The 23,913-nt window shown below is 36.6% G+C and overlaps 1 protein-coding gene across 2 annotated transcripts; it reads right to left on the bottom strand.

Annotated features, from left to right (window-relative positions):
• Positions 1–317: 317 nt before the first annotated feature.
• On the bottom strand, positions 318–20,080 carry LOC145991597 (uncharacterized). Of its 2 annotated transcripts, none has more exons than XM_083127655.1 (3): positions 19,659–20,080; positions 13,741–14,075; positions 318–423 (listed from the first exon to the last, which is right to left on the bottom strand). In XM_083127655.1, exons 1-2 carry the CDS (start codon positions 19,732–19,734, stop codon positions 13,768–13,770), a joined length of 384 nt encoding a protein of 127 aa, XP_082983781.1. In that variant the 5' UTR covers positions 19,735–20,080; the 3' UTR covers positions 318–423; positions 13,741–13,767. The 2 variants fall into 2 exon arrangements, with proteins under 2 accessions (XP_082983781.1, XP_082983782.1); XM_083127656.1 differs by having other exon boundaries at positions 319–423; positions 13,746–14,075; positions 19,659–20,079.
• Positions 20,081–23,913: the final 3,833 nt, after the last annotated feature.

Below are 23,913 nucleotides of genomic sequence, written 5' to 3'. Positions count from 1 at the left end.
TACTACAGCAGGGAGAAACGGAAATATTTTCTACATGAACAGCCACATTTAGTACACAACTTAATACGACACCAAAATTAAAAAGAATGAACAAGACGATAATTTATTTATCTAATTCTTACTGTAGGCCCAGGGTGAGGCAATGGACGGAAGCAGGCTGGTTGAGGGGAAGGTGCTTGCCCTCTCCCCCTAGGGCACCTACCCTTCATAAGTCTTCATCTTTATTTGTTCAATAACTTATTTTTTTCACTTGAACAATTACATTCGCTTGGTCTATTTGAACGAAGTAAATAAAACGATTTTGAAATTTTGTTTTAAGGAACAAAGTTCATATTTTTTATGTAAAAAGGTTACAGAAAATTGGGACAAATTTTATTCAATCACTGGTTGCATGTCGGTGGGTTGCACACATCATTGAACGATCTGAAAAGATATAATATCAATTACTATTACAATTACTAGTAATGCGATCAGTACTGACATAATGCATTTTATCTTATACTTACTTACGGACGTTAGATTGTTTCTAATAATTTTCAACATTAAAATGGATCACCGAAATACAAGTAATTATATTATTTTTAATTTTTACTCTAGAAGTCTTATAAAATGACAGAAAGTAATTGGTTTGTGAGTAGAGATACATTGCAATATGTTTTTGCTTTATAATGGCGCTTTATGAGCTTTTCTGTCAAAGATTAAATGAAACGATAAAGGGACACTATCAAAAACTGGCAGAAATGTATGCATGAAATAGTAACTTCCAAACATTCGTAACGAACCTTAAAGTTCGTGGGATCTTAAGAGTATCTAGCAGGTTAACCAGTTAATTGATGGGGTGATGTAAACTACTCATCATTCATCCTCTTGATGAGACCACTCGTCATTGACATGACGAGTTATTGCTTGGCATGCGAAAGGTACAAATTACACAAAGGGATTAAACTACTGAAAAGACAATGGCAACTCGTTGGATTTTGTGAACCGTTGAACCTGTATCATGGCTGGGTGTAGGATAATTACCTGTCTAACTGAAGTCTCTGAGCTGAATCGAAATAGCGAAGTCCTCTGTAAGCTTCTAACTTGTTGACCAAAGCGTGCTTCCACTATCGACCTCCTGTCTTGCTGACCTCCTCTCTCTACCAACTCAATTCCCAAAGTCCAGTCACTTCCCAGCTTGTCTCACCTCTATATTCCCTGGCCATCGAGCTCTTCCTCGATGCCGAATCGCCGAATCGTGTTTATTATAATTGCTACCATGCAAACCGCTGACACCAAACCAGAAGTGTTACCTGTTCCTGAATGCTCAGGAGGTTTGCATGGCACAACACAATGCATTGTAAACATGCCTAAGAGGCTTGAGACAGCTGAGAAAAACAAGTGAATGCCCTGGTCAACATGAAGCGTTCAGAGAGACTTAATAAAATAAACATACAATCCTAGGGATTGATACGTTCGCGCCTCCTAGGAAAAATTTTCTCCTTTGAAAATTTAAAAGTCAAATCGCAAAGCTTGACATGACTCAGGTTCGCCAATTCCATATATTTTCTTAAAAAACCCAAATATACAAACGAAATCCACCATAACAGAACTCTTGTTTACTGCATCCTGAAGGAATGAAAATTTTCATTCCCTAAACTTTATAATGAATAATACCCTTAATACTAACAAATTCGTATGTTTATACGATGTAAAAAACAATAATATATACTATTATAAGACTAGAAATCACAAAAGTTCGTGTCGTTAAACAATAAAACTCTTAATGTATCACATTTTGTGCGTACGTAATGTGTATTATGTATAATTGCTCATCCACTTGCTCCTAGTCAAGAGTCTGTGATGCCTCGCCACGCGGTAACGACTCTGTGTGTTCCGCGAGGCTAACGGCTGGAGCGTCTTGCAAGATGGAACGAAATTCACAATGTTTGTTTATATTGCCCCTCGATATAGACTCTTCAAATAAATAGAAAAACCTTAAAAAGGTGCACAAGTAAGTACACGTAAGTAAGCATGTAAAACATTGTCACTTCTCACTGTTTTGTCCGTGTGAAAACCTGATCATATCAAAGTGCGTATGTTTTACGAACTACGTAGCCACTGCACTCCTAACATCGCCAAATATATAAACTTGCATGGCTGTGTTGCACATTCCAATGTGTTATTATACAATATTCAATGCATATAGTGGGTTACACTGAAAACTGTCGCTGGTAAAAACTTAATTATAGCGTTCAATTTTTCTTTTCTACGTTAAACTGTACACTGTATACATATATATGGCTTGGTGAATACCTTTGTATGACTGCACACAAAAATTAATAATCTTGCAAGTGTCAAAACTATGTGCTCGAGTTATAAATATCAAAAATGTTCCGCGAACAAATGTGTCGCTTTCAATATTCCATGTAGGTGAGAAGAAAAAAGAAAAAAAAAATATATCACACTAATAACTGCATGCAATAAACATATGCATAAAATATTGGCACTAAAGCATGCTTTCTAAAATGTTCGAAAGTGCTGTAATTATGTTATTTATTGCTTGCATGTCTGTTTGTTTATCCAAAAGGCACATTTTCATCTTAAAAAAAAAATATGCACTAATTGCATTGGTCAATTGACACCACTGGTGCTTGTCGCTTCCTTGTAGTATGATGTAAACTTGCATGCATATAAAACTAGTTCTTATGCATGACACAAAACTGAAAATGTATATAAGGACTATGGAAAAGTACTGTTTCCCATAATGCATGTTAAATGACCAAATAGATACACATGATAGGAGCTCGCATGTGTATGTGTAAAAACACTGTAGCACAATTCTGTAATTATTGTTTGTTACCGGAACTGCTGTTTGTAGAAAGTATGTTTTCTCTGCTTCCTCTTCTTTCTGGATTGCTTGTCGTCTTGACTGCATTGGGGCAATGTAAAAATGTAGTAAATTACCCGTAGAACTTGGGAGATAGGGAAAAGTTGTTGTTGGAACTGCAAACAGTGTGAAGGGAAATTTTATCTAGCTCCATCACTAGGTGTTGTTGATATTGTGTAGTCCGCTATCCTGGGAAATGTATGGTTGACTACACCCTTCCTGTAAAAGGTAGTCTCCGTGGAATAATAATTGGAAATGTCTGCATGTGTCCCTCGTAGAATGGTAATAAGTCTTTCTGCCTGGTAATAATAGACTGCCTGCGGATGTCCGTCATGAAAAATGCCCATGGATGGTGTAGGTATTGCTTGTCCATGGCGCTCCGTATAGACAGGTTAGGTTAAAAGGAAAAATTATGACAAAGAAAGGAAATTGCAATAGGATGGGTATATATAATTCAAGTATGCATGTACACAAAACCAACTAATTTCCACTGCCTTTTCTTTAAAATCAAATTAAATTGTCTCATCAAAATAAAATAAATTAATTAAATAAATAAAATAATTGCCATAACTCTTTGAAAATAAATAAGAAAAATTTAAATAAAATATCCAACCGTAATTAAAATATTAATGTCCATGATTAATGTGTTGCCTTAACCTATTAATTATTACTGCGCTGCTCTGAATTAATCTGTTTCGCAAGCTGATGATGCTTATAAAAATAATATCCTAGGGTTGCGGTTAATAACACATTCCAAATAACAAAAACTAATATAGACATAGGCAACGGGTTTAGAACTAATTCCTTAAATGAAATGTTCTTACTAATTGATTGATTAAGTTGCTTTAAAGCAAGTTCAAGCGGAGTCCATTGGGGAATAGTGAAATCAGATAAATTCTTGGGAATATTAGGTAGTAACTCAATTTCCTGCATTTTAACTTGTTCGAAAGCTAAAATTCTTGTGTGTAAAATTTGTTGATCCACAATAATTTGCGAAAAATCCTGATAATTAAAAAATATAGATTCCCCTTCGTTAAGCTGAATTGATCTGTGCGTATTCAAATTATTATTCAAATTCTGAATAACAATAAATTGACCTGAATCTGATATTAAAATACCATTACGTGTCCTAATAAACTGGAATAATTTATTGTCAGTAATAGATTTCACTTCAAAATTACAAAATGTAAAATTAATAAACAAAAGTAAGTGTTGCAAGCATGTTCTAAATTCTGTTGAAATTATAAAAATAAATTATTATGTTGTGAACCCTAAAAATAAATATATAAAATTTGTGTTGCGCAAAGCAAGCTATTAGAATGCTAAAAGGTTGCTTTGACAAGCCTCTAATGGCCTCCTAATAAACGATAGGCCGGTGCAATTTGCCGTGGTTCATTAATATGCAATGTAAGACAAAATTTCAGTAAATGCTACTTCTGAGTTTCGTTGAAACTCCAGGTGGTAACAAATAAAGCATCAGGGAATTAAAAAAAGTGAAATTCAAATTTTAAACACAATAAAAATAAGAAAAACTTTCTCAATTTCAAATTTTCTTTAAACAAAAGAAATTTTAACCACTCAAAACTTCTTGAGTCCGCCGTATACCTCAAATCACTTGGTCTTGTAAACAGACCCGCCGCGGAAAGGTATACTTGACCCATCTAAGAATGGTGTGTCAATCCCTTAGGTATGTTTAAACAAAATAGATAGAAAATAGTTATGCAATATATTAGAATATAAATACAAATTACTAATATTACCTACTGTACTAACATTAACACGAAGTTAATCAGTAAGAAGTAATGAATTTATTGCTGCATTGTCGAATAAGGTGCAAATTGGGTAAGTGAGCTAAATTTCCTAATAATAAATAATTAATAATAATAATAAATTCTCAAATTCAACATTTGTGGTAAACCATACTGTTTAAATTTGGAAAGGCTAACGATGCCGTGGCGACTTTTGCTGCACATGCCTGTGCCAATCACCGAGGCTTAGCCTGGCATGTTGCTAATAATCTTGATTACTCTAAGTGCATAAAGTGCTAAAATTGCCCTTTTGTAGAAATTTCCCTGATTTTATCAAAATTTCGTTTGACTTTATCCTGATTTAAACCAAATGTACGTCGATTTCCCAAAAATTTACTTACTATAAATATCTCTATGAAAAACGGGAAAATTTTGCGAGAAAAACCGCAAAAAAAATTTCGTCTTGTTGTTCCTTTGAAAAGTATTGGTCGTGATTAGTCTGAAGTGCATAAATGCGACGTTTTACGGAAAAAATTTATCTATATAAAACAAAATATCCCTAACATTGTTTACATGAACTACTATCGTGCAAATCAAATTCTGATGGCTATATGCGTAACTAAACTGATCCCCTAAAATTTTACTGAACAAACGCCACTGATTCAAAAAAAAATATGCAAAGCCTATGGTAAGTGTTTTCTGAGCTTCCAGCGTGTTCAAAGTACTCGGAAGAGAGCTTCAGTGCAGAAAAGGAATTTGCAAATTCAGCTGCAATGTATTTCTGCTTATCGTTGCATTCCGACGTTGCTTGGACTTAACTGACTGAGTTCTCTACAGCGACAGGCGTGATCGGCGACTTCGGGGAAGTTCGGGTTCCGTTCGGGATAGCGAACGAAAAAAAATCGTTGCTTTGGGCAACAAGCAAAGGTGCGGAGGACGAAAATGCAAGCTCTGATTCGCTGATACATTGAATGACGCGTAACTGTTTACAAAACTTTAACTTACTACGAACAAAGTGTAGTAACAGCTGCGGGAGTTCGAAATAAAGTCAAGGTCTTTGAAATGACGTAATAAATGGGATGGAAAGAGAGAAAATATATCGTTGCGCTTGCGACAGTGTGTTACTTGAACACTTCCGTGCTCGTAATAACAACAGTTGGGAAACTGTTAGCAAACTAAATGACTAATAAACCCTTGCATAAAGTATACTCAAACCTAAAAAAAAAATGAATTATACTTAAAATTTAAATCGTAATGAATATAAAAATTCTAGGCGAACATGAGGTCGTAGAAAATGTGGTCTGTAAACGAAACAACAGGTTCGGGAACCTGAAAATTTGGCTTACCTTCTGCTTTTAAAGTAACACTTGAAACTTTCTCGACTTTTACTGGTGACTGATTCGCAAATAACTCTTTAACTTTTACAACTGGCTGAACACAGGGTGAAATAGGCAATTCACTTTCCACTTTGCAACTGTTTTGATCAAAATTAGGACCCTTGCTTACGGCAAATTTCTGAACTCTATCTTTAACGGATAAAATATTCTTCGGCAAATCTATACTGTCGTCTTTAGTGACTAAACTATTTCTGGATAAATCTTGAACTTCTAGTTGTACCCTAGGTTGAATAATAATGGACTGAGGCAGGGGTGGGGGAATTGGCGGGTGACTCGTTTTTAATGGTACCACTTCAACAATCGGTGCAACATCGTCGTAAATCTGATCAATGGGCGGTGAATCATTATTAAGTTTGCTTAATGGTAATTCGTTGGTACACTCATGGTCATAAGTAATAGATTTCTTGCGTTGACATTGAAAATAACAGATTATGAAAATTATAAAAATACTAATAATAAATGTTGTTAATAATAAAATTGTAATTATATTATAAGGATAGTCAAAGGACTTGTTTAACAGATAAATAAAATTAGAAGCTTTTACGTATGGAAGAAATCCGTTTAAAATAACTAAAATCGCAATGATTTTCATGTTGCTTAGGCAATCAAAACAAACAGTTCTTCAAAGCTAATACGTACTTTAAGCCTGCCTAGTCTAAGTAGTAGATATTTTAACTCAACTTTTAATTATTTCTAACTCTAGGCTCAAATTATCTGCGTGATTTATTTATTTAATATAATTTATTTATTCTCTAAATTTATTAGCACTATTTAACTTATGTTATTTTAAATTTTACTGCAAACTTATCTTATTTTAATTTCAGGTGTTAACGTTATATTTAAATACTTTGAAATCAATCGAACCGTACTGAGGTACAAGGTAAGGAAAAATTGAATCTGATTTACTACTGACTACCTGAAATAAAATAATAATTATTATTTATGCGATCTTTAAATGCATTAAAATACTAACATCACTAAAACTTGAAGAATCTTTAATTCTCTCTACTCATTCTAAAATATGCTTAGCATATTATTGTGGCAAAGTTAAAAACTAAAACCGTTGTGGTTTACTCATTATCATTCTGCGATGGCAGAATGGATTTCCAGGATTATCGGTAGCTATCCAATATCCGAAGGAAAATACTTGTTAGTGGAGCGCAATAAAATCTTGACGTCGACGTCTACATATTCATATAATATAAATATTCTCATAATTGGCGCTTAAAATAAACTTTGCTAATATAAATCATATACCTTCTTCTGAAGAGTAACTATAAAATTCTAGTGATGTATTCGCTGAGCTAGTATTGTTACCTACTGCAAAACTTTTGTGCCTAAAGCACATTATTAAATAATAAGTCTGCTTTTAATTGTTAATATTATTAGTGCTATTTTATTATAACTTATTATTATGTCACGCGAGTGGATTTAAAATATTAGACCTGTTTCACTTTAATAAATGCCGTAACTTGGAGCAAATTTGCAATATTTATATTTAAGATTTTAAAACAATCTGCATTTTAAAGTTTTTAACATTCGAAGCTACAACGTGCTAAGGATAAATATTCAACTGTCAAACGAAATGTTTCGGACAGGAAAAAAAATATATAAATATATACTAACAAAAAAAAATCTCGTTAATATGTGAGAAACGTCCACGCCGTGTGATGCTCTCATAATTCTCTTCTAGTTATTCAAAATAAGTTGGCTGTGCCTAACTTTGCTTAAAGCATATAAGTATATGTATATCTGTGTACGGACTCATTCTCGTCACTACTGCTTACCTGTGAACGGACATCTCTCGTCACTGCAGCCTAATTATACATCTATTACTTCTCAACTAGAACTTTTAATTAATCGGGCGGTTTATACCCTAAATCACGGTACGAACATTGTACATGTGTGTCGAGGAATATAATGGGCGTTTTGTTTCTTTTCATATTAACATGAATTAAAATTTTCAGGCAATGTATGCGTAAGTTAAGGTAACGTAAGGCAAGTGACTATCTCGTATAAACTTGACTATCTCCTTAATCTAAGCTCCCTTCATGAGGTGCTAGGAGACTTCAGTCATTAAGAATATAAATGAGTGGTCCTCGGGGCCTTATACGTTCCCAAAACTATATATGTATAAAAATGTAATATCCTCGTTGCAATAATCTTAGCAGTTATAGTTCAAGCATTCTAAATCCTTTACAAGTTACGGTCAGTTTTAAACAAAATTTAAATTAAACTTTTAAGGAATTTCAATTAATAATAATAATAAAAACAAAATATTGACTCAAACAAGCATACTCTCTGCTATAACTCGTTAAAATGCACCATAGTGCCGATTGACTCTGACTCGGTGGCACTAATTTATTTTCCTCATTCATAAATAACTTTAAAATCCACTTTTAATCCACGTTGTTAATTAATTAAAATGTTAAGAGTAATATCGTTTACTGTTCACTGTAGCTTACTGCATCCTCATAACCAACGTTGTAATAATTTTCGTATTCAAGATTATGTAAAAAAAAAATCTAAAATCACTGTCAATGCAAGAAATCTTCAAATCTAAATGCCTTTCCCTTATTCCTTATTTAAAATTCTGGATGGTAAAAATTTCCCAGGTGGGAATTTGTCGTAGCCATGGTACCGGGTTCGTGAGTGAACCACAGAGCTACCAGGAGCAGATTGATAGGGAATCGTCCACGGACGTCCCTGGGCCGGCCACATTTTTAATGAAATGGGCCTCCCTAAAATCCGACATCGAACCTTCCGCCACGCGGAATGCCGGACGCTCCTGATACCATAGCGCCAGCCCGACGCGGGTAACCGCGACGGAGCTAGGGCGCAGGTTCCTCCGCATTTTACATTTCTCTGATTATCGACCCAAACTTGAAGTCGATAAATTTAATCGAATTCATCCTCATGTTAGACTAAACATCTATCATGGCATATATAAATTCTTCTCCCCCCATAAATTTTAATACTTTAAACCCTATGTATTTTCAAAAATGAAATATGGCAAGGACATACTAAAAGACTAAATAAATGAGCAAATTTTGGGGTGGGATTTGACCATGTGTCAATATTTGGGGTGGGGTTGAATTTAAAACTGATTGTTGAAACCTCTACTAGAGTCGTTTTCACGTTCAGAAGACACAACGGCGCTTATGGAGAAACCGCACAGTGTTGCCAATACAGCGCTAGCTCATGTCGCCGGGAAATGATGACCTTCCTTCACAATGAAGGTGTTACATATTTTGTATATATAATGATAATTATATGTAATTATTAATATTAATATTATACTGTGGACGTTACAGTTACCCTTTTTACTATGATCCATTGCGATCACTACACACGCGAGTGTAATGCACGAATATGACACTTCAGAAATCACTTAAAAAAGTAAAAATCACTGAGAGCTCACACAACTGAAAACACTTTTTCGGGAGAGGGAAAAAGTCTAAACAGACCAAAGCAGATCTCTCACTCAAGTAAGGGGAACCTGGCACATGGGTTAGATTAAGTTGCCTGATAAGACGTGAATGACTCAAGCAAGGCATGTCATATTTCTATCTTGAAGCCCCATATTTTGTCACGTGTTGGAAAGCCTTTCAAGGGTTAATATGGTGTCTATGAATTTATGTGTACGTTGGAAACTGAAAGGTGATCTTCATTTCAGTATTAATGTCGACAGTAATGTAAACGAAAACAACGTGTATTTGCGACAGCACTAATGTTGATCACAACAGCAGCATTGGAAATAATTGTCAATTATTAAATTTAAGTAATTTCAATTCTATTATAACAAACAGCATGAAGTTCATATTTTTACTGAATGGAAATAAAATAACTCGAAAACTTGGTGGTGATAGCCGGTATGCTGCGGTGAGTCAGCTCAAGATGGCCAGACAACGTCTCCTTACTTCGCGCGCGGTTCGGGTTAAAAAGAAACTCCAGATGCATGGAAGTAATATTTCTGGGAACCTCTGAGTGGTTATAAAAAATAATTTCATTATTTTCTCCACAACTTTGTCGCTGGAAGTTTTTACTTGGAATTACAGAACAAAAAATGGCCAGCGACGACCTTTTCTACTGCACAAATATAAAAAATCTCCACATACTTTATTTGAATATTTTTTAATGCAAATATGCTTTAAAGTACTGATAAATTGAGTACCACCGTCACCTATGACAATTAAAAAACAGTGTCAATTTTTTTCATAATGAAAGCTTCAATTTTACGGCATGTTTCAACGTTAGGAATGAAAACAATGTAAAAATTGTGTTTTCACAGAAAATTTGCGTTTTTAATTTATCTAAAATTATGTAAGCAAGTTACCAGTTTTTTGTGTTCACCATCGTATTCTCTACAAAATTTCCTGCAAAACTGCAGGTACCGATTTTACTTAAGCTAAATTTGTAAATCCAGAAATTTGACAACAGCGCGCTCGTATTTCCCATAAGAAAAGCATTGCCCATAAGAGCCCATTGTGTCTTCTGAACGTGAAAACGACTCTAGATAACATTCTATTTTCTCATGGCATTTCCGAGGAAATGGATGAGAAGCCCAAATCTCCACCACGTAACGAGATTTGGGGTGGGGTTGAATTTAAACCGGTTAACAATTTCTTTTCATTTCTAAAAAAAATTAAAAGACCCGCTAATCTCCACCACGTAACGAGCTGAAGATAGGGGGAAATTTCTAGGCTAACAATTAAGTGCAACTCTTTTCATTTCCGAAGAAAATGAAAAGACCCAAAGCAACTCCACCACGTAACGAACCTTAAAGTTCGTGGGATCTTAAGAGTATCTAGCAGGTTAACCAGTTAATTGATGGGGTGATGTAAACTACTCATCATTCATCCTCTTGATGAGACCACTCGTCATTGACATGACGAGTTATTGCTTGGCATGCGAAAGGTACAAATTACACAAAGGGATTAAACTACTGAAAAGACAATGGCAACTCGTTGGATTTTGTGAACCGTTGAACCTGTATCATGGCTGGGTGTAGGATAATTACCTGTCTAACTGAAGTCTCTGAGCTGAATCAAAATAGCGAAGTCCTCTGTATGCTTCTTTCTAATGCTGACCAAAGCGTGCTTCCACTATCGACCTCCTGTCTTGCTGACCTCCTCTCTCTACCAACTCAATTCCCAAAGTCCCGTCACTTCCCAGCTTGTCTCACCTCTATATTCCCTGGCCATCGAGCTCTTCCTCGATGCCGAATCGCCGAATCGTGTTTATTATAATTGCTACCATGCAAACCGCTGACACCAAACCAGAAGTGTTACCTGTTCCTGAATGCTCAGGAGGTTTGCATGGCACAACACAATGCATTGTAAACATGCCTAAGAGGCTTGAGACAGCTGAGAAAAACAAGTGAATGCCCTGGTCAACATGAAGCGTTCAGAGAGACTTAATAAAATAAACATACAATCCTAGGGATTGATACGCATTACAAATGAAGCGCTTAGCACAATAACATGACAACCACACTTTTCGTGAAAAATCGTTTTTCTCGGCTGGAGATGGTGTGTTGGTACCGCATCCAACTATTTCAGATGATATTTCCGTAAATTTCTAACAGATAGCGGCATCATTCAGACTGTCATGTTGTAGCCCAAATGACTTTCCCTCTCTTTCTTGAGAACATGACAAGCTACTGTGTAAGATGACGTCATGATGTGGCATGTATCTCAGTCACGGGAGGCAATTCCTTAATTTTGACACGTTGCCAAGCAATCTAGAAATACATTTCGGAGGGGGGACCAAGTGTCTCAATAATAATAATAATAATAATATAATTAGAATAATTAAATTAAAATATACCTAGGTATTAAAATAATATTAATTAAATATGTATATTAATTAATATTGTAATTGAAGCATTCCACCGAATAACGCCGTACGGCACATTTCAGTGAATGCGAGAACAACGGATAAAACCTGTTGTATGTTACTGGACTACAATAGAAACAACATAAAACCTTATGCAAACACAGTAGCAATCCAAAGAATTACACGTCCTCCAGTCGTCACGAAATTAGTCCGCTACTCCCTGTGTTGGGAAGATAAGAAGCTATGTGTATTATTTTTCGAAAAGATTTCAATTTCAGTAAAGCAACACTTGAAACATACTTTCGGTTTGAGCAGTGTCGCTTCCGTTCGGAAGACTGGATGATGATTACTAGGGACATTGAATTTTCGCGATGCGCGAAATCGCGAAATGTGAAAAAAAGATTCAATTTTGAACATTCTGCACGTAACTACACCCCCGTTGATGAAATATGCATAAGTTTTATTCGCGAAGTAATGCGAAATGTGTGCTTTTCCACAAAATGAACGCTTTTTCGCGAAATAACCGTGAAATATCATCAAATTGTGTAGAAAACACGCAAAAACCGGCAATCGAGGTTGTGAGCGCAAACTGTCGATTTGTAACGAAACGTTTGCCTAAAGTTTCCTACCACTTGCAGCTGAAGAACGTTTTATCTTCGATCACATCAGGAAGAAGCTGAAAATTGGGATTTCCCATGCACATAATCTCAGTTCGAAAACTTCGCTCCCTGTCAAGCTGCATTCCTTTCTTCCACCGAATGTCTACTCAACTTCCAGTTTCATTGAACTTGCTAGCTGTAGCATCGATAAGATTAGTCTGTTCCCGCACATCAAGGGAAACAATGGTGTCATTTGTTTTCAGTCATGAATGAATTTTGTTTATCATCATGTGATTTTCAACATGTGTTTGTGTATGTGCAGTAGTGATTATTTTATTTGTTGGACAGCAAGGATATCCTTTAAATACATACAATGAATAAATCACTTGAGATATGCAATTTAGAAATGATGTGATTTTGTGTTGATGTTTTATTTTTGGTTGGACAGCTAAGTACTTGTGTATGTGTACAGTATATAAAAATGAAGAAATAGTTTATCAATTTATAGTTCTTTTGTATGTTGTTTCCTCTCATGATGGAAAAGTGTGTGCCAATTTCTTTTTTTTTCCACCGCTGGTATATACGCTGATCTAACATTTTATTTACCGCTCTCCTCAGTTTTTATTTACCATAAATTTGTGTCCCTAATGATTACTGAGGGTTCGCTTCCACGCAACATTGGTCGCTTACCGTTTCGGTCCGTAAGCTCCCTACAAGTCACCAAATTTTGATTTTATAGTTGAAGACTAAAATTGGTAAACGCTGTAAGTGCCACAAAAATTCAAGCACAGTTTATCACTTTGATCTGTGAAATGAACGGGTTAAAGGTACAGTGGCGTAAGTCACTTTCTTAAAAAGATAAAACAGTCTGACTCACAGCACTTTGCTGATCAACACAACAGCTGTTTCCTTTATCACTAGACCTTAAACTGTCATCTGTTGACAGTTGAATGAATCTGTGATTTACTTCACGTTTTCTGTTAACAGATTGACTTATATAGATCTGGTTTCTGTGTCTAAGTTTTTTTTTTTTTTAAAAAAAGTGACTTACACCACTTCGCTTTTGGCACTTACAACGTTTACCACTTTTAGTCCTCAGTTCCTTAGCTTTTGGGATATCTACAGTTGACACGAACGGGTACTTTTTCACTCATCGCGGGTGCCCATTGTAATATTTTGATCCCTAATTGAGCACTACAACCTATTTTTACAATAGCCAACATACAGGGTGATCCAAATAAATTGGCCGAAATACTAACTAGTAACTTTTTGTACCACCTTCTACATACCTTACCTTACAGCTGCACAGAAATGCTTCACAATAGGATATTGAGATTTTCCGTAGTGCGTTCGGATAATAACGTCACTTCCTCAGCCTTTTCTGTTACAGAGTTATCACCAGGCCGTTCTGGGTTCGATTCCGTTGCTTCGTTCTTGGCAGCTTCGGACGAGGAGCTTGGTGCCGGAGTGCTGGTGGCCTGCAATTTTGGGTTCGATTTTATCCTTATCACTTCATGCTTATCCACGTGTTTTATATAGACTGGAATGTAGCCTGGAATGGGGGGCAAGTAAGGAAAACGCAGTGCTTGGCCGAATGGAGCTGGTTCGTGTTTGTGTGGACGCCCTGAAACGATATGATAATTATAAAGATATGTTATAATGTGATATATAGACTTCTGATTTTTAGGTTCTAAAAAGTGTTTTTTTAGGTTTCTAAAATAGGCTCTAAAAATCCCAAAACAGGTTCCTAAAATCCTAAAATAGGTTCTAAAAATCCTAAAATAGGTTCTTAAAATCCCAAAAAGGTTCTAAAAATCCTAAAATAGGTTCTAAAAATCCCAAAACAGGTTCTAAAAATTATAAAATAGGTTCTAAAAATCCTAAAATTGGTTCTAAAAATCCTAAAATAGGTTCTAAAAATCCCAAAACAGGTTCTAAAAATCCCAAAATAGGTTCTAAAAATCCTAAAATAGGTTCTTAAAATCCCAAAACAGGTTCTAAAAATCCTAAAATAGGTTCTAAAAATCCCAAAACAGGTTTTAAAAATTATAAAATAGGTTCTAAATATCCTAAAATTGGTTCTAAAAATCCTAATATAGGTTCTAAAAATCCCAAAACAGGTTCTAAAAATCCTAAAATAGGTTCTAAAAATCCTAAAATAGGTTCTTAAAATCCCAAAACAGGTTCTAAAAATCCTAAAATAGGTTCTAAAAATCCCAAAACAGGTTCTAAAAATCCCAAAATAGGTTCTAAAATCCCAAAATAGGTTCTAAAAATCCCAAAACAGGTTCTAAAAATCCTAAAATAGGTTCTAAAAATCCCAAAACAGGTTCTAAAAATCCCAAAATATGTTCTAAAAATCCCAAAACAGGTTCTATAAATCCCAAAATAGGTTCTAAAAATCCTAAAATAGGTTCTAAAAATCCCAAAACAGGTTCTAAAAATCCTAAAATAGGTTCTAAAAATCCTAAAATAGGTTCTAAAAATCCCAAAACAGGTTCTAAAAATCCTAAAATAGGTTCTAAAAATCCTAAAATAGGTTCTAAAAATCCTAATATAGGTTCTAAAAATCTTAAATTTTTCACGAAAAATCCTGAACTAGGTTCCAGAACAAACTTAAAATGCTTCAAAATTGCTGAAAAATACTGATTTGGTACACCTTCAAAAACAAAATTTCAAAAGAACCGTAAGAAATTTTAAGAGCTATATGTAACAAGCAAATATTAATTTTCCAACCAAATTTTCATTTGCATACATCATTTTCAAAATTATTCACAACTTATTGTAATCCTATATTTGGGTTGTTAGCCAAAGTTACTTGTTGATCTGAAGAATGAATTAAGTATCTATGATTTGCTGCACAATACCAGGGTGGCTAGTCACTGGGAATTCCTTGAATTCCGGGAATTGTCCGTGAATTATTGGCTCCGGGAATTCCGCGTGAATTTTCCTGCATAGACGTGAAAAATTGAAACTTTTATTAATCCAAATCTCATTGAATTTATACATACTTATAAATGCACTGACGCTCTTCACAGTTTATTTTTTATTTTTATCGAAGAAAGAAAGAAAAAGAAAGCTGCGTGGAAAATAAAGGAAGGGAAATCGACAGAAAATGTGTTTCAAACACGTTAGTCATTGATTCTTTTTGTATCAACCCGAGCAACTACCCCTGTGTGACATAAAAATCCTGAAAAACCTTAAAATCTATATAAAAACCTTAAAAAAAGGTCTGATTTAGGCGCATAAACCTAAAATAGGTTCTAACAAGCAAAATAGGTTATTTTAGGCACTACAAAACTTAGTCAGTTGTTTCGTTTTTTAATGAAACGCTGACGTAACTTGTTATTTCTAATTTACCTGCAAAGGAAAAAAATAGGTTAAAAACTTAAAATCCGAGGTCTAGTGATATAATACAGTACAATATGTACAGTCACCAGCAATAAAGATAAGACGCAAATATTCTGAAACATTGGCTTTCCTGCAGTGCGTCACCAACTTTTCTATAGGAAGTTCTGCTATCGCTGGAGTGTTAGGCAACATACATAGCCTAACGCATTGCAGAGAAACCGGTATTTCAGGATATAGGTGTGCCATTATTATTGCTGGTGACTGTACAAGGTGAGTGCAACTTGGAACAGGGTAATACTTTCGAAACAGATAAGAACTTGCTGAAACTACTGACGTCACCAAGAAAACGCAAGGATGAATATGATGGTTGCACTATAGGAGCGCAATGGATGGGAAACGGGGAGGGGGGCTCCATTAACCCTTTACATGTTAGGTTAACTACAATAAATATTGAGAGAAATTGTATTTTTAGTCAAGTTGGGTTTATTATTGTCCATAATTTCCCACGGTTTCCTAATATGAAGAAAATGTTTACGTTTTTTTTAAATATATGGATCACTTATTCTATGCTGTCGTTGTTTACTGATTCAGGTAATTTAACGACGCATTTCTGCCACGATGGGGCTGAATGGTTGTAAGCAGTGGCGGCGATTGGGTTCAAGAACAGGGGGGGTAAGGTGTCAAAACTGGGGGGTAAAGACAGTATATTTCCATTTGTACATAAGGTTTAGCATAGTGCAGGGACAAAAGTGGCGAAAAGTGTTGTGGGGGGGGGGGGACTCGCTCCCCTAATCACCGCCACTGGAAGATGAAAAGATGAAGGGAGAATCACAGACATTTACAGACGACATAACCAGACCCGTAGCCAGAATTTGATTTCGGGGGATGAAAGGACTCATTCTTTATCAGCAGCCGCCATCTAAAGGCGAAAAAGTGTGGGTAGAAGCCGTGAAGATGATTTTCTCAGTATATTGCAACTTATTACACAAGATGTTTAATCCTGCTAAAGAAGTAAAATCAATTACCACTATACACTCTTTTAATTAGATATTTGTAGGACATGGGGGAGAAGGCTTCAGCCCCAGAGGCCGCCCTGGCTACGTGCCTGGACACAACACAAGTACCACAGAGATAACACTGGCTGTAGGTTCAGGCTCCAGAGCTTCGTCGCGCTGTAATATGGAATTTGATTTGTGCTTTAAGTCCACTTTATGCACAGTTAGGCTAATTGGGACTGGACCTACAGTTTAAAGTCGGATCCGAAGCACTTACGAGGTGCCTCCACCGAGTATCGAACCCAGGACCGCGTGGTTACAAGCCAACGACGCTCCAACATTGGAGTTAGCAGAATGTACTACGTGGAAGTGAGGTTGAATTTTGACTGCCTGTAGCGAAGGCTATTCCTTACACCTTGGGCTGCAGTTAGAAATAAATTTTTAGAGATTTCAACTTACGAGGAAATCACTTTTTGGCTGCCCAATTGAATATGGCGATCATATCGAAAAATGTTTCCTACAAAATTTTCTGCAAAACAGGAGACCTATCGAACAATGGGTTTGTTGCTTCGTCTTTCCCATCTAAACTTTTCATGTCTCCCCCCCCTTCCCCCACGCCGAACACCAATCTAGGTTTGATTGATTGATTGAATTGGTTTATTTTACTTCGCTTCTTGTGCCACTTTTGGCTAATTTGCAAAGATGAGGATGAGTGATGATATGATGAAATTGATGAATGGACACTCACAAACATCCATTCCCAGGCCAGGATTCGAACCCGGCACCCCTGGCGTCGTTGAACACCAATCTAGGGAAGACGACAATTTTTTTCATAATGACACCATTCAACTCGTCCTCTGTGAGCTTCCATGTGCTGACGTACAAGATTTTTACGACGCGTTCAACATTTTAGAAATATTAGCCTCTCACAATGTTGCAGATCCATTGAGACCGTAAAAAGATTTTGGGCACTCATTCGAAAATCGACGACCAAATTTTTTAAAAAATGTTTGAAATAAGATCAAAGGATGTGCCACTGGACCCATTTACCATTTGAAATTTACCACACACCAATTTGACTCACCCCATGCGTTATCTTGAATATGCGTTCATAGTATATAGAATTTATTATGTGTTTCGAACTAACTAACTCTCTAGCCTTCTTAAACCCGAAGGTTTATGGTTGCAGCAACAGAAGCCTTTCACCTGTTGGAAATTTACAGGCCCTCGTGTATTTATATTTCGTGTTGTAATTTTTTTCTTATTTTTACACTTGGGCTAATTGGGAGAGAACAATGATTACATCAAAGTCTTGCTGAAACAATTAAATAACTTATTCTCAAATTAACGCCCATCCTTATACCAAGCGATTGTGAGTCGACCACTGAACCCGGTACATCACCACTGCAGCTATGATATATTATAGTGAAGCACATAAGCTATCAACATATGAAACACTGTGAAATACTCGCTCATCCTGACTGAAAAAAAGTTGTATTGATTTCTTAAATGAAAACATATGAATACAATTTTGTGAAGCTGTCCCTCTTCCTCAGTGTGTGAATTAAGCTTTTTGCTTTGGGGGATGCCCACTCAGTGCCGTATTTGTGATTTTATTTCCGCGAGGGGAGACTACTGAATCTAGGACATTGGCGATGGCGGACAATTGCGATGAAACCAAAATCACGGACAATTTCTATGATTTTGACGGTGAAGGTTATTTTACAAATTAATGGTATAGGACAATTGCGACCATTAGGACATAACGCTACCTAACCAATGGCGCCATAGAACTAATAATGCTGTAGAAGGTTGGAACAACAAAACAAATATGTGGCTTGGAAGACCGCATCCTAAAATTTATGATGTTCTGGCATATATCTGGCATGATGTGGTTGCAATGCAAGTACGTTTACAAGCTACCTTGCCAGTTTCAAGCCTGGATAAACTGTGAGAGGAATCTGTGTTCTATTCGAAAATATCAATATTTCACATAATTTTCTTGTAAGAGGTATTGTACGGGGTGTTAATCCACCCTTCAATTTGATACAAGATTTAGAATGTCATCGCAATTGTCCACCCGCCCTTTCACTTCAGTGTCCATCGCAATTGTCCGCCAACGTAATTGTCCGGCTACCGACTATTTTCTTCTTCTCTTTAAGGTATGCAAATTTGCTACCAGTTCCTAAACTCTACTATTGCCTTCCAGCTATAAGTACCTACCCCATATATTAAATCTTATGATAGCATTTAGACGTAATTTAGAAACAGTACATTTACATTATAAGAAAAGCCAAACCTATACACAAAAAGAGCTATTGAACTAATAATGCAGAGAAAACTTTACCAAATATCTATTGCGAGTTCATATCAATGATGTTTTAAAGGTTAATTAACTGTTTTCCCGAACGATTTTTCAATGGTGTTTATGATTTTTTTGTGGGGGGGCAGAAATCCCAGACATCACCCCCCCTGTTAATACGCACACTGCTCTTCCTTACAGAAATGTTTTTAGTCCACTTCTTAACTGGAAACTGTGCAATGCTTTCTCATATAGTCAATAGCACGTTTCAAGTTCTTACGAGCCGATCTCCGCAGTGAAGTGGTTAGCACAACGGGCTACGACGCCAGGGGTCCCGAGTTCGAATGCTGGCTTCGGCATGGGTGTTATTTATGAGTGCCCCTTCATCAATTTCATCACTCATCACCTTCGCGATTAGCCAAAAGTGGCAGAAAAGCGAAGTAAACTGAATCGAATCAATCCATCAAGTTCTTACGAATAATTTTCATACTGTTAGCAAGGGATTTTCAGGAACTAGAATACATAAATTTGCAAGGAGATTGCCGAAAGAACCACTTACCTATATCGTGCGGTCTGCAGGTTACTCCGCTCACAACCAGAAAGAACGAAGCCAAACAAGCCTGACGCCACATCATAATGATTGCCCACGGAGTAAATGACCTCTATTTTATATTCGCGGCAATCAAGTGAGAAAAGAGGTTTTTCACCTCCGCATCATCTCCAATGGCTGCCTGGCTACATTGACTCCTTCCTCCTCCAGTATGTCGTCCTTTTCTTCTTCTTTTTTTACCTCCCCGAGACATTTGAGGTCAATACACCGTGCTGCTGGCTGTGTAACTCAAAAGGCAACATAGATGGCGGGCCAGTACCGTTGCTTTCCCTGACGTTGTTCGCGTTATGTAAAAATTACGTCGTGCTGCACTGGATTCCTGAAAGAACTGCTAAACGTCTTCTTCTTTTTCTTTCTTGTTTTATTGCAGGAAGCTACTTTGTTTCTGTGATTTATAGTTTCCCCTAACAGCCTACGTGCCCGTTAAGTCTTTGAAACATTCTGCTTGTCTACGGTGATTTTTGCTGCAATAAATATCGCTCCGAGCAAAGAATATTGCAAGACAAGAATGCACACTTCGTAACGCATGGCTTACCTGACCGATAGATGGCGCTGCAGACCCAGTTCTTTTATCACCTACAATTGCTGGCTTCCAGCCATGGCCTTTTCTTGCATAAAAAAGGAAATGAACTAGGTCTTTGTGGCAAGGTTACAACGAATCCAGACTAAACATTCGAAGCTTGTTAGAGCTTCAAAATAAGTTATAATAAAATCAGGCAAAGTTTGCTACAGCACTGATTTACCGGGTCTGGAACTACAGCTAATTGTTTGAGTTTTTAAAATCCACTTTATGCACAGAAAGGGTAATCGGGACTGGACCTACAGTTCAAAGTGGGGTCCGAACAGCGGCGGCGCCAGGATTAGCTATCTATGGGTGCTGAGGGGATGCGGAAGTAAATTTAGGAGGTACAGTGGGATCCATGAGTATTATCGTGCAAATTGTCCATGACTATTTTCATTCCTTTTTCTCTTACATTCTATGTGTTTTTAAGCAATGGATTTTTATGTATGCTGTTGCAGAAGTTGTCAACAGCTTGCTTTGAGTTTTCTTGAAGCTCTTATTGGGTCAAATAAAGTGCACGAACATGGTGCTGGACAATTTGCACGTTAATACTCATGGATCCCACTGTACGATGTTGAAAATAAAGGAAAATGAAACAGGCGTGTATGATTTAACGGGTTTAGCCACTACATCAAATACCAATAAACTTGTAGTAGGCTTTCATGAAAATATCCAATGACTTAATTCATTTTTTCTTAATTCGCGATTAAAATTAACCGATGGAGAATATACGAGAGTTTCAGTTTTTTTGTTGCTCTAAATCGTTTTATGGGTCAGAACAAATTAAAAGTTTTCATGTGTTTCCACCCTGTGGAATCAACAAAATGAAATTTGTTAAATCAGGGAAAACGTAATTGACAGAAGATTGGTATGGGGGATATAACACACTGTAATTCGGCAAAGAAATTACGAAGAATGCATGAGTCTGCTTACTTTATTTTTCGAGAGATAAATATATATTACCATGAAAGTAAAGTTTTACATTGTACTGTATAAATAAAGCTTTTTTTTTCGAAAAATCATGAAGTGTCTTACCCAATGCGTCCATGTATTAGCGGTATTACGTATGTGTGAAATTTGGAACAGGTGCAAGTCGATTAAGAGAGAAGATGAAAATAGTTTGAGAATGAATTAATGTCAAATGTAACCAGAAAAAATGTGGACATGCTAATGTTACTGTTTCATTCAGTACGATGTCCTTTTTCAGTGAGTATAGCCTGGCCATGAAATCGTGAATATTATTATTAAACCAGCCTTTCTCTTTCGAGAAAGAACTGCAACGATATGTTCGCAATTTTCTCCTGTCTCAGCTTTTCAAGTACATGTAAATTTCAATTCCTTTATTTTCAAATAATTTCCGAGAACCCCAGTTACAAAAGACGTGCAGATGATACAGCACTGCTTTGGACAACCAGTGCGTATACATAGTTTCGTCTGCATTTTCCGTGTTATTTTTACCTATCATAATTATGTGCTTCGTTCTCAGTACAGCTTCACGTTTGTTAGAGTATTTAAAAATAATGCGTAATTTAAACGTTTTCTACCATACCAGTCATGACAACACGCTGCTATTTTGTACTACTGCTGAATGTAAACAAAGATTTATCCTACTTAGAGCGGCCATATTGGAAGCGACACTAGCGCTCAGGTGGTAATTTTAATCGCGAATTGCTTTGATCACAAAATGTACAATGAAGTAAATGTGGCTTCCCTTTGTGTTTGCCTGTAGTATACAATAATAGTGGTCTCTCGTCAATATCTAATATATACGCTCATAGACGACATGGTTTTCACAAGTCATAACGTAAATAACACTGCAACACAAAAAATAATGATTTGGTTGAATTAACAAAACACGCTTGGTTAAGCTATTTGGTAACAATAAACAAAACAAAAAACCTAGCATGTACCATTCACTAAAATTGTTAATTTTGAGCAAATTCTTTGGTAACTACAAGCACACGTGGACGATTACTAAAGAGCATTTAGTACTGGTGAATAGCCTAATCATTTGTTTGTTTCCTGTTGAAACAAATGTTTGGTTGCGAGAAACCACTTATGGTTATTCTAAACTTTTTCCTCTGTGAAGAGTGAACAGTATTTTCAGCTAAAAATAGGTTTTGAAAAGGGGGTGGTTAAGGAGGTACGCCCCTGGATCCGAACCACTATGTGCCTCCACCAGGTGTCGAACCCTGGACTCCTTGATTACAAGGCGACGACGTTATCTCTATTCAATCCCGGAGACGGACCTACAGTTCAAAATGGGACTAGAAAAAATGTATCACTTTGTTGAAAGTCCACTTTATGTTCAAGAGACTGATCTGGATGGACCTACAGTTTAACACGTTCCCTGCCAGGGTGGTTTCACCAAATCCTTCCTCCTGTGCCAAAGTTGTTATTGGCCTTTATTTCACAAATTCACAAATTCACAAATTTCACCTTCTTACCTGTAAAAAATTAAACAGCCAAAACACTTATGTGCACTCGACTCCCCACACCTTGTCGGCCATGCCTTAGCCTTTAATCTTGACTCTAATGCTTTTAATGTTGATTCTAATGAACAGAGCAGGCCCCGTGACGAAGTGGTTAGCATATCGCGCTACGACGCCAGGGGTCTCGGGTTCGAATCCTGGCCTGGGCATGGATATTTGTGAGTGTCCATTCATCAATTTCATCATATCATCACTCATCCACATCTTCGCAAATTAGACAAAAGTGGCACAAAAAGCGAAGTAAAAGAAAGCGAAACAAATAGAAAAAGATCTAATGAACAGAGTGATTAACGATTGCTGATCTGAGGCTTTCGAGTTGAGGGACACGTAGACAATGCGTTATCATTCTCCAGCACCTGCTTTTCGAGATAATCTTTGTGACATTAGTGGATAATTTTTAACTGTCCTCTCTCATTTCCACAATCTATTACTTGTTTACACGAAACACCACCAAAATGGTTCCATTTCGATAAGACGGCACGAAATATCCTTGGGTCACTAACAGAGCTGTTCGAACAAGTATAAATACTCAGTTGGATGCAATTCCCAATCACAAGACTTGTTGACTGTGAAGACTACCAAGATGATGAAGCTCGTGGTTTCTCTACTTCTCTTTGGGGCCGCCTTGGCTCTTCCAGGCAGGAAGAGTGAAGTGGAAAATACCATTGGTGAGTATCTTCTCTCTTTGGAATCAATTCTGATCTATATATGTACACCCTGTATCTGTAATCTGTGGAGCAGTCCGTGCATAACGGTAGAAAAGGGGGAGAAACGAGTGGTCGGAGTAAAGCGGTGCGCGCTGCTGCAAACATCTAGGAGCTGCAGCCGGGTTTTTGCCCTCAGTGAGGCCTATTTTTGAAGGAGCACAATCAGACTTTGGGGGAATGAAACTCCAAAAGCTTTCCATGTCATAAAAATAGCGTCCAGGCCTATTTGCTAAATAGCTGTGACGTTTGCGGAATCACAAATATAACTAATTGTTGCCTTGCACCTCCTAACTTGTAAATATTAATGAACCTGAATTTGTTTTGGGGGCGAGGTAAGTGTTTCTTTTGCTCCCACCACGTTACGCCTATGCATGTACTCACTTCATCTCTCACGCGTTCAATGGTCGAGCGCTCTATTTGCGCAGTGAATTGTTTTCATTGCT

The sequence above is a fragment of the Lepisma saccharinum genome, chromosome 8 (genome assembly GCF_977018435.1).
Source record: "Lepisma saccharinum chromosome 8, izLepSacc3.1, whole genome shotgun sequence".
Lineage (NCBI taxonomy): Eukaryota > Metazoa > Arthropoda > Insecta > Zygentoma > Lepismatidae > Lepisma > Lepisma saccharinum.
Note: the sequence above shows the minus strand (reverse complement) of the source record. Positions and strands in the feature narration are given on the sequence as shown.

Excerpts from the sequence above, each read along its gene's own strand:
- LOC145991597 (XM_083127655.1), bottom strand. The coding sequence starts at position 19,734 with ATGATGTGGCGTCAGGCTTGTTTGGCTTCGTTCTTTCTGGTTGTGAGC. Across the intron at positions 14,076-19,658 it reads CTGCAGACCGCACGATATAG|GGCGTCCACACAAACACGAA; the intron begins GTAAGTGGTTCT and ends ATATCGTTTCAG.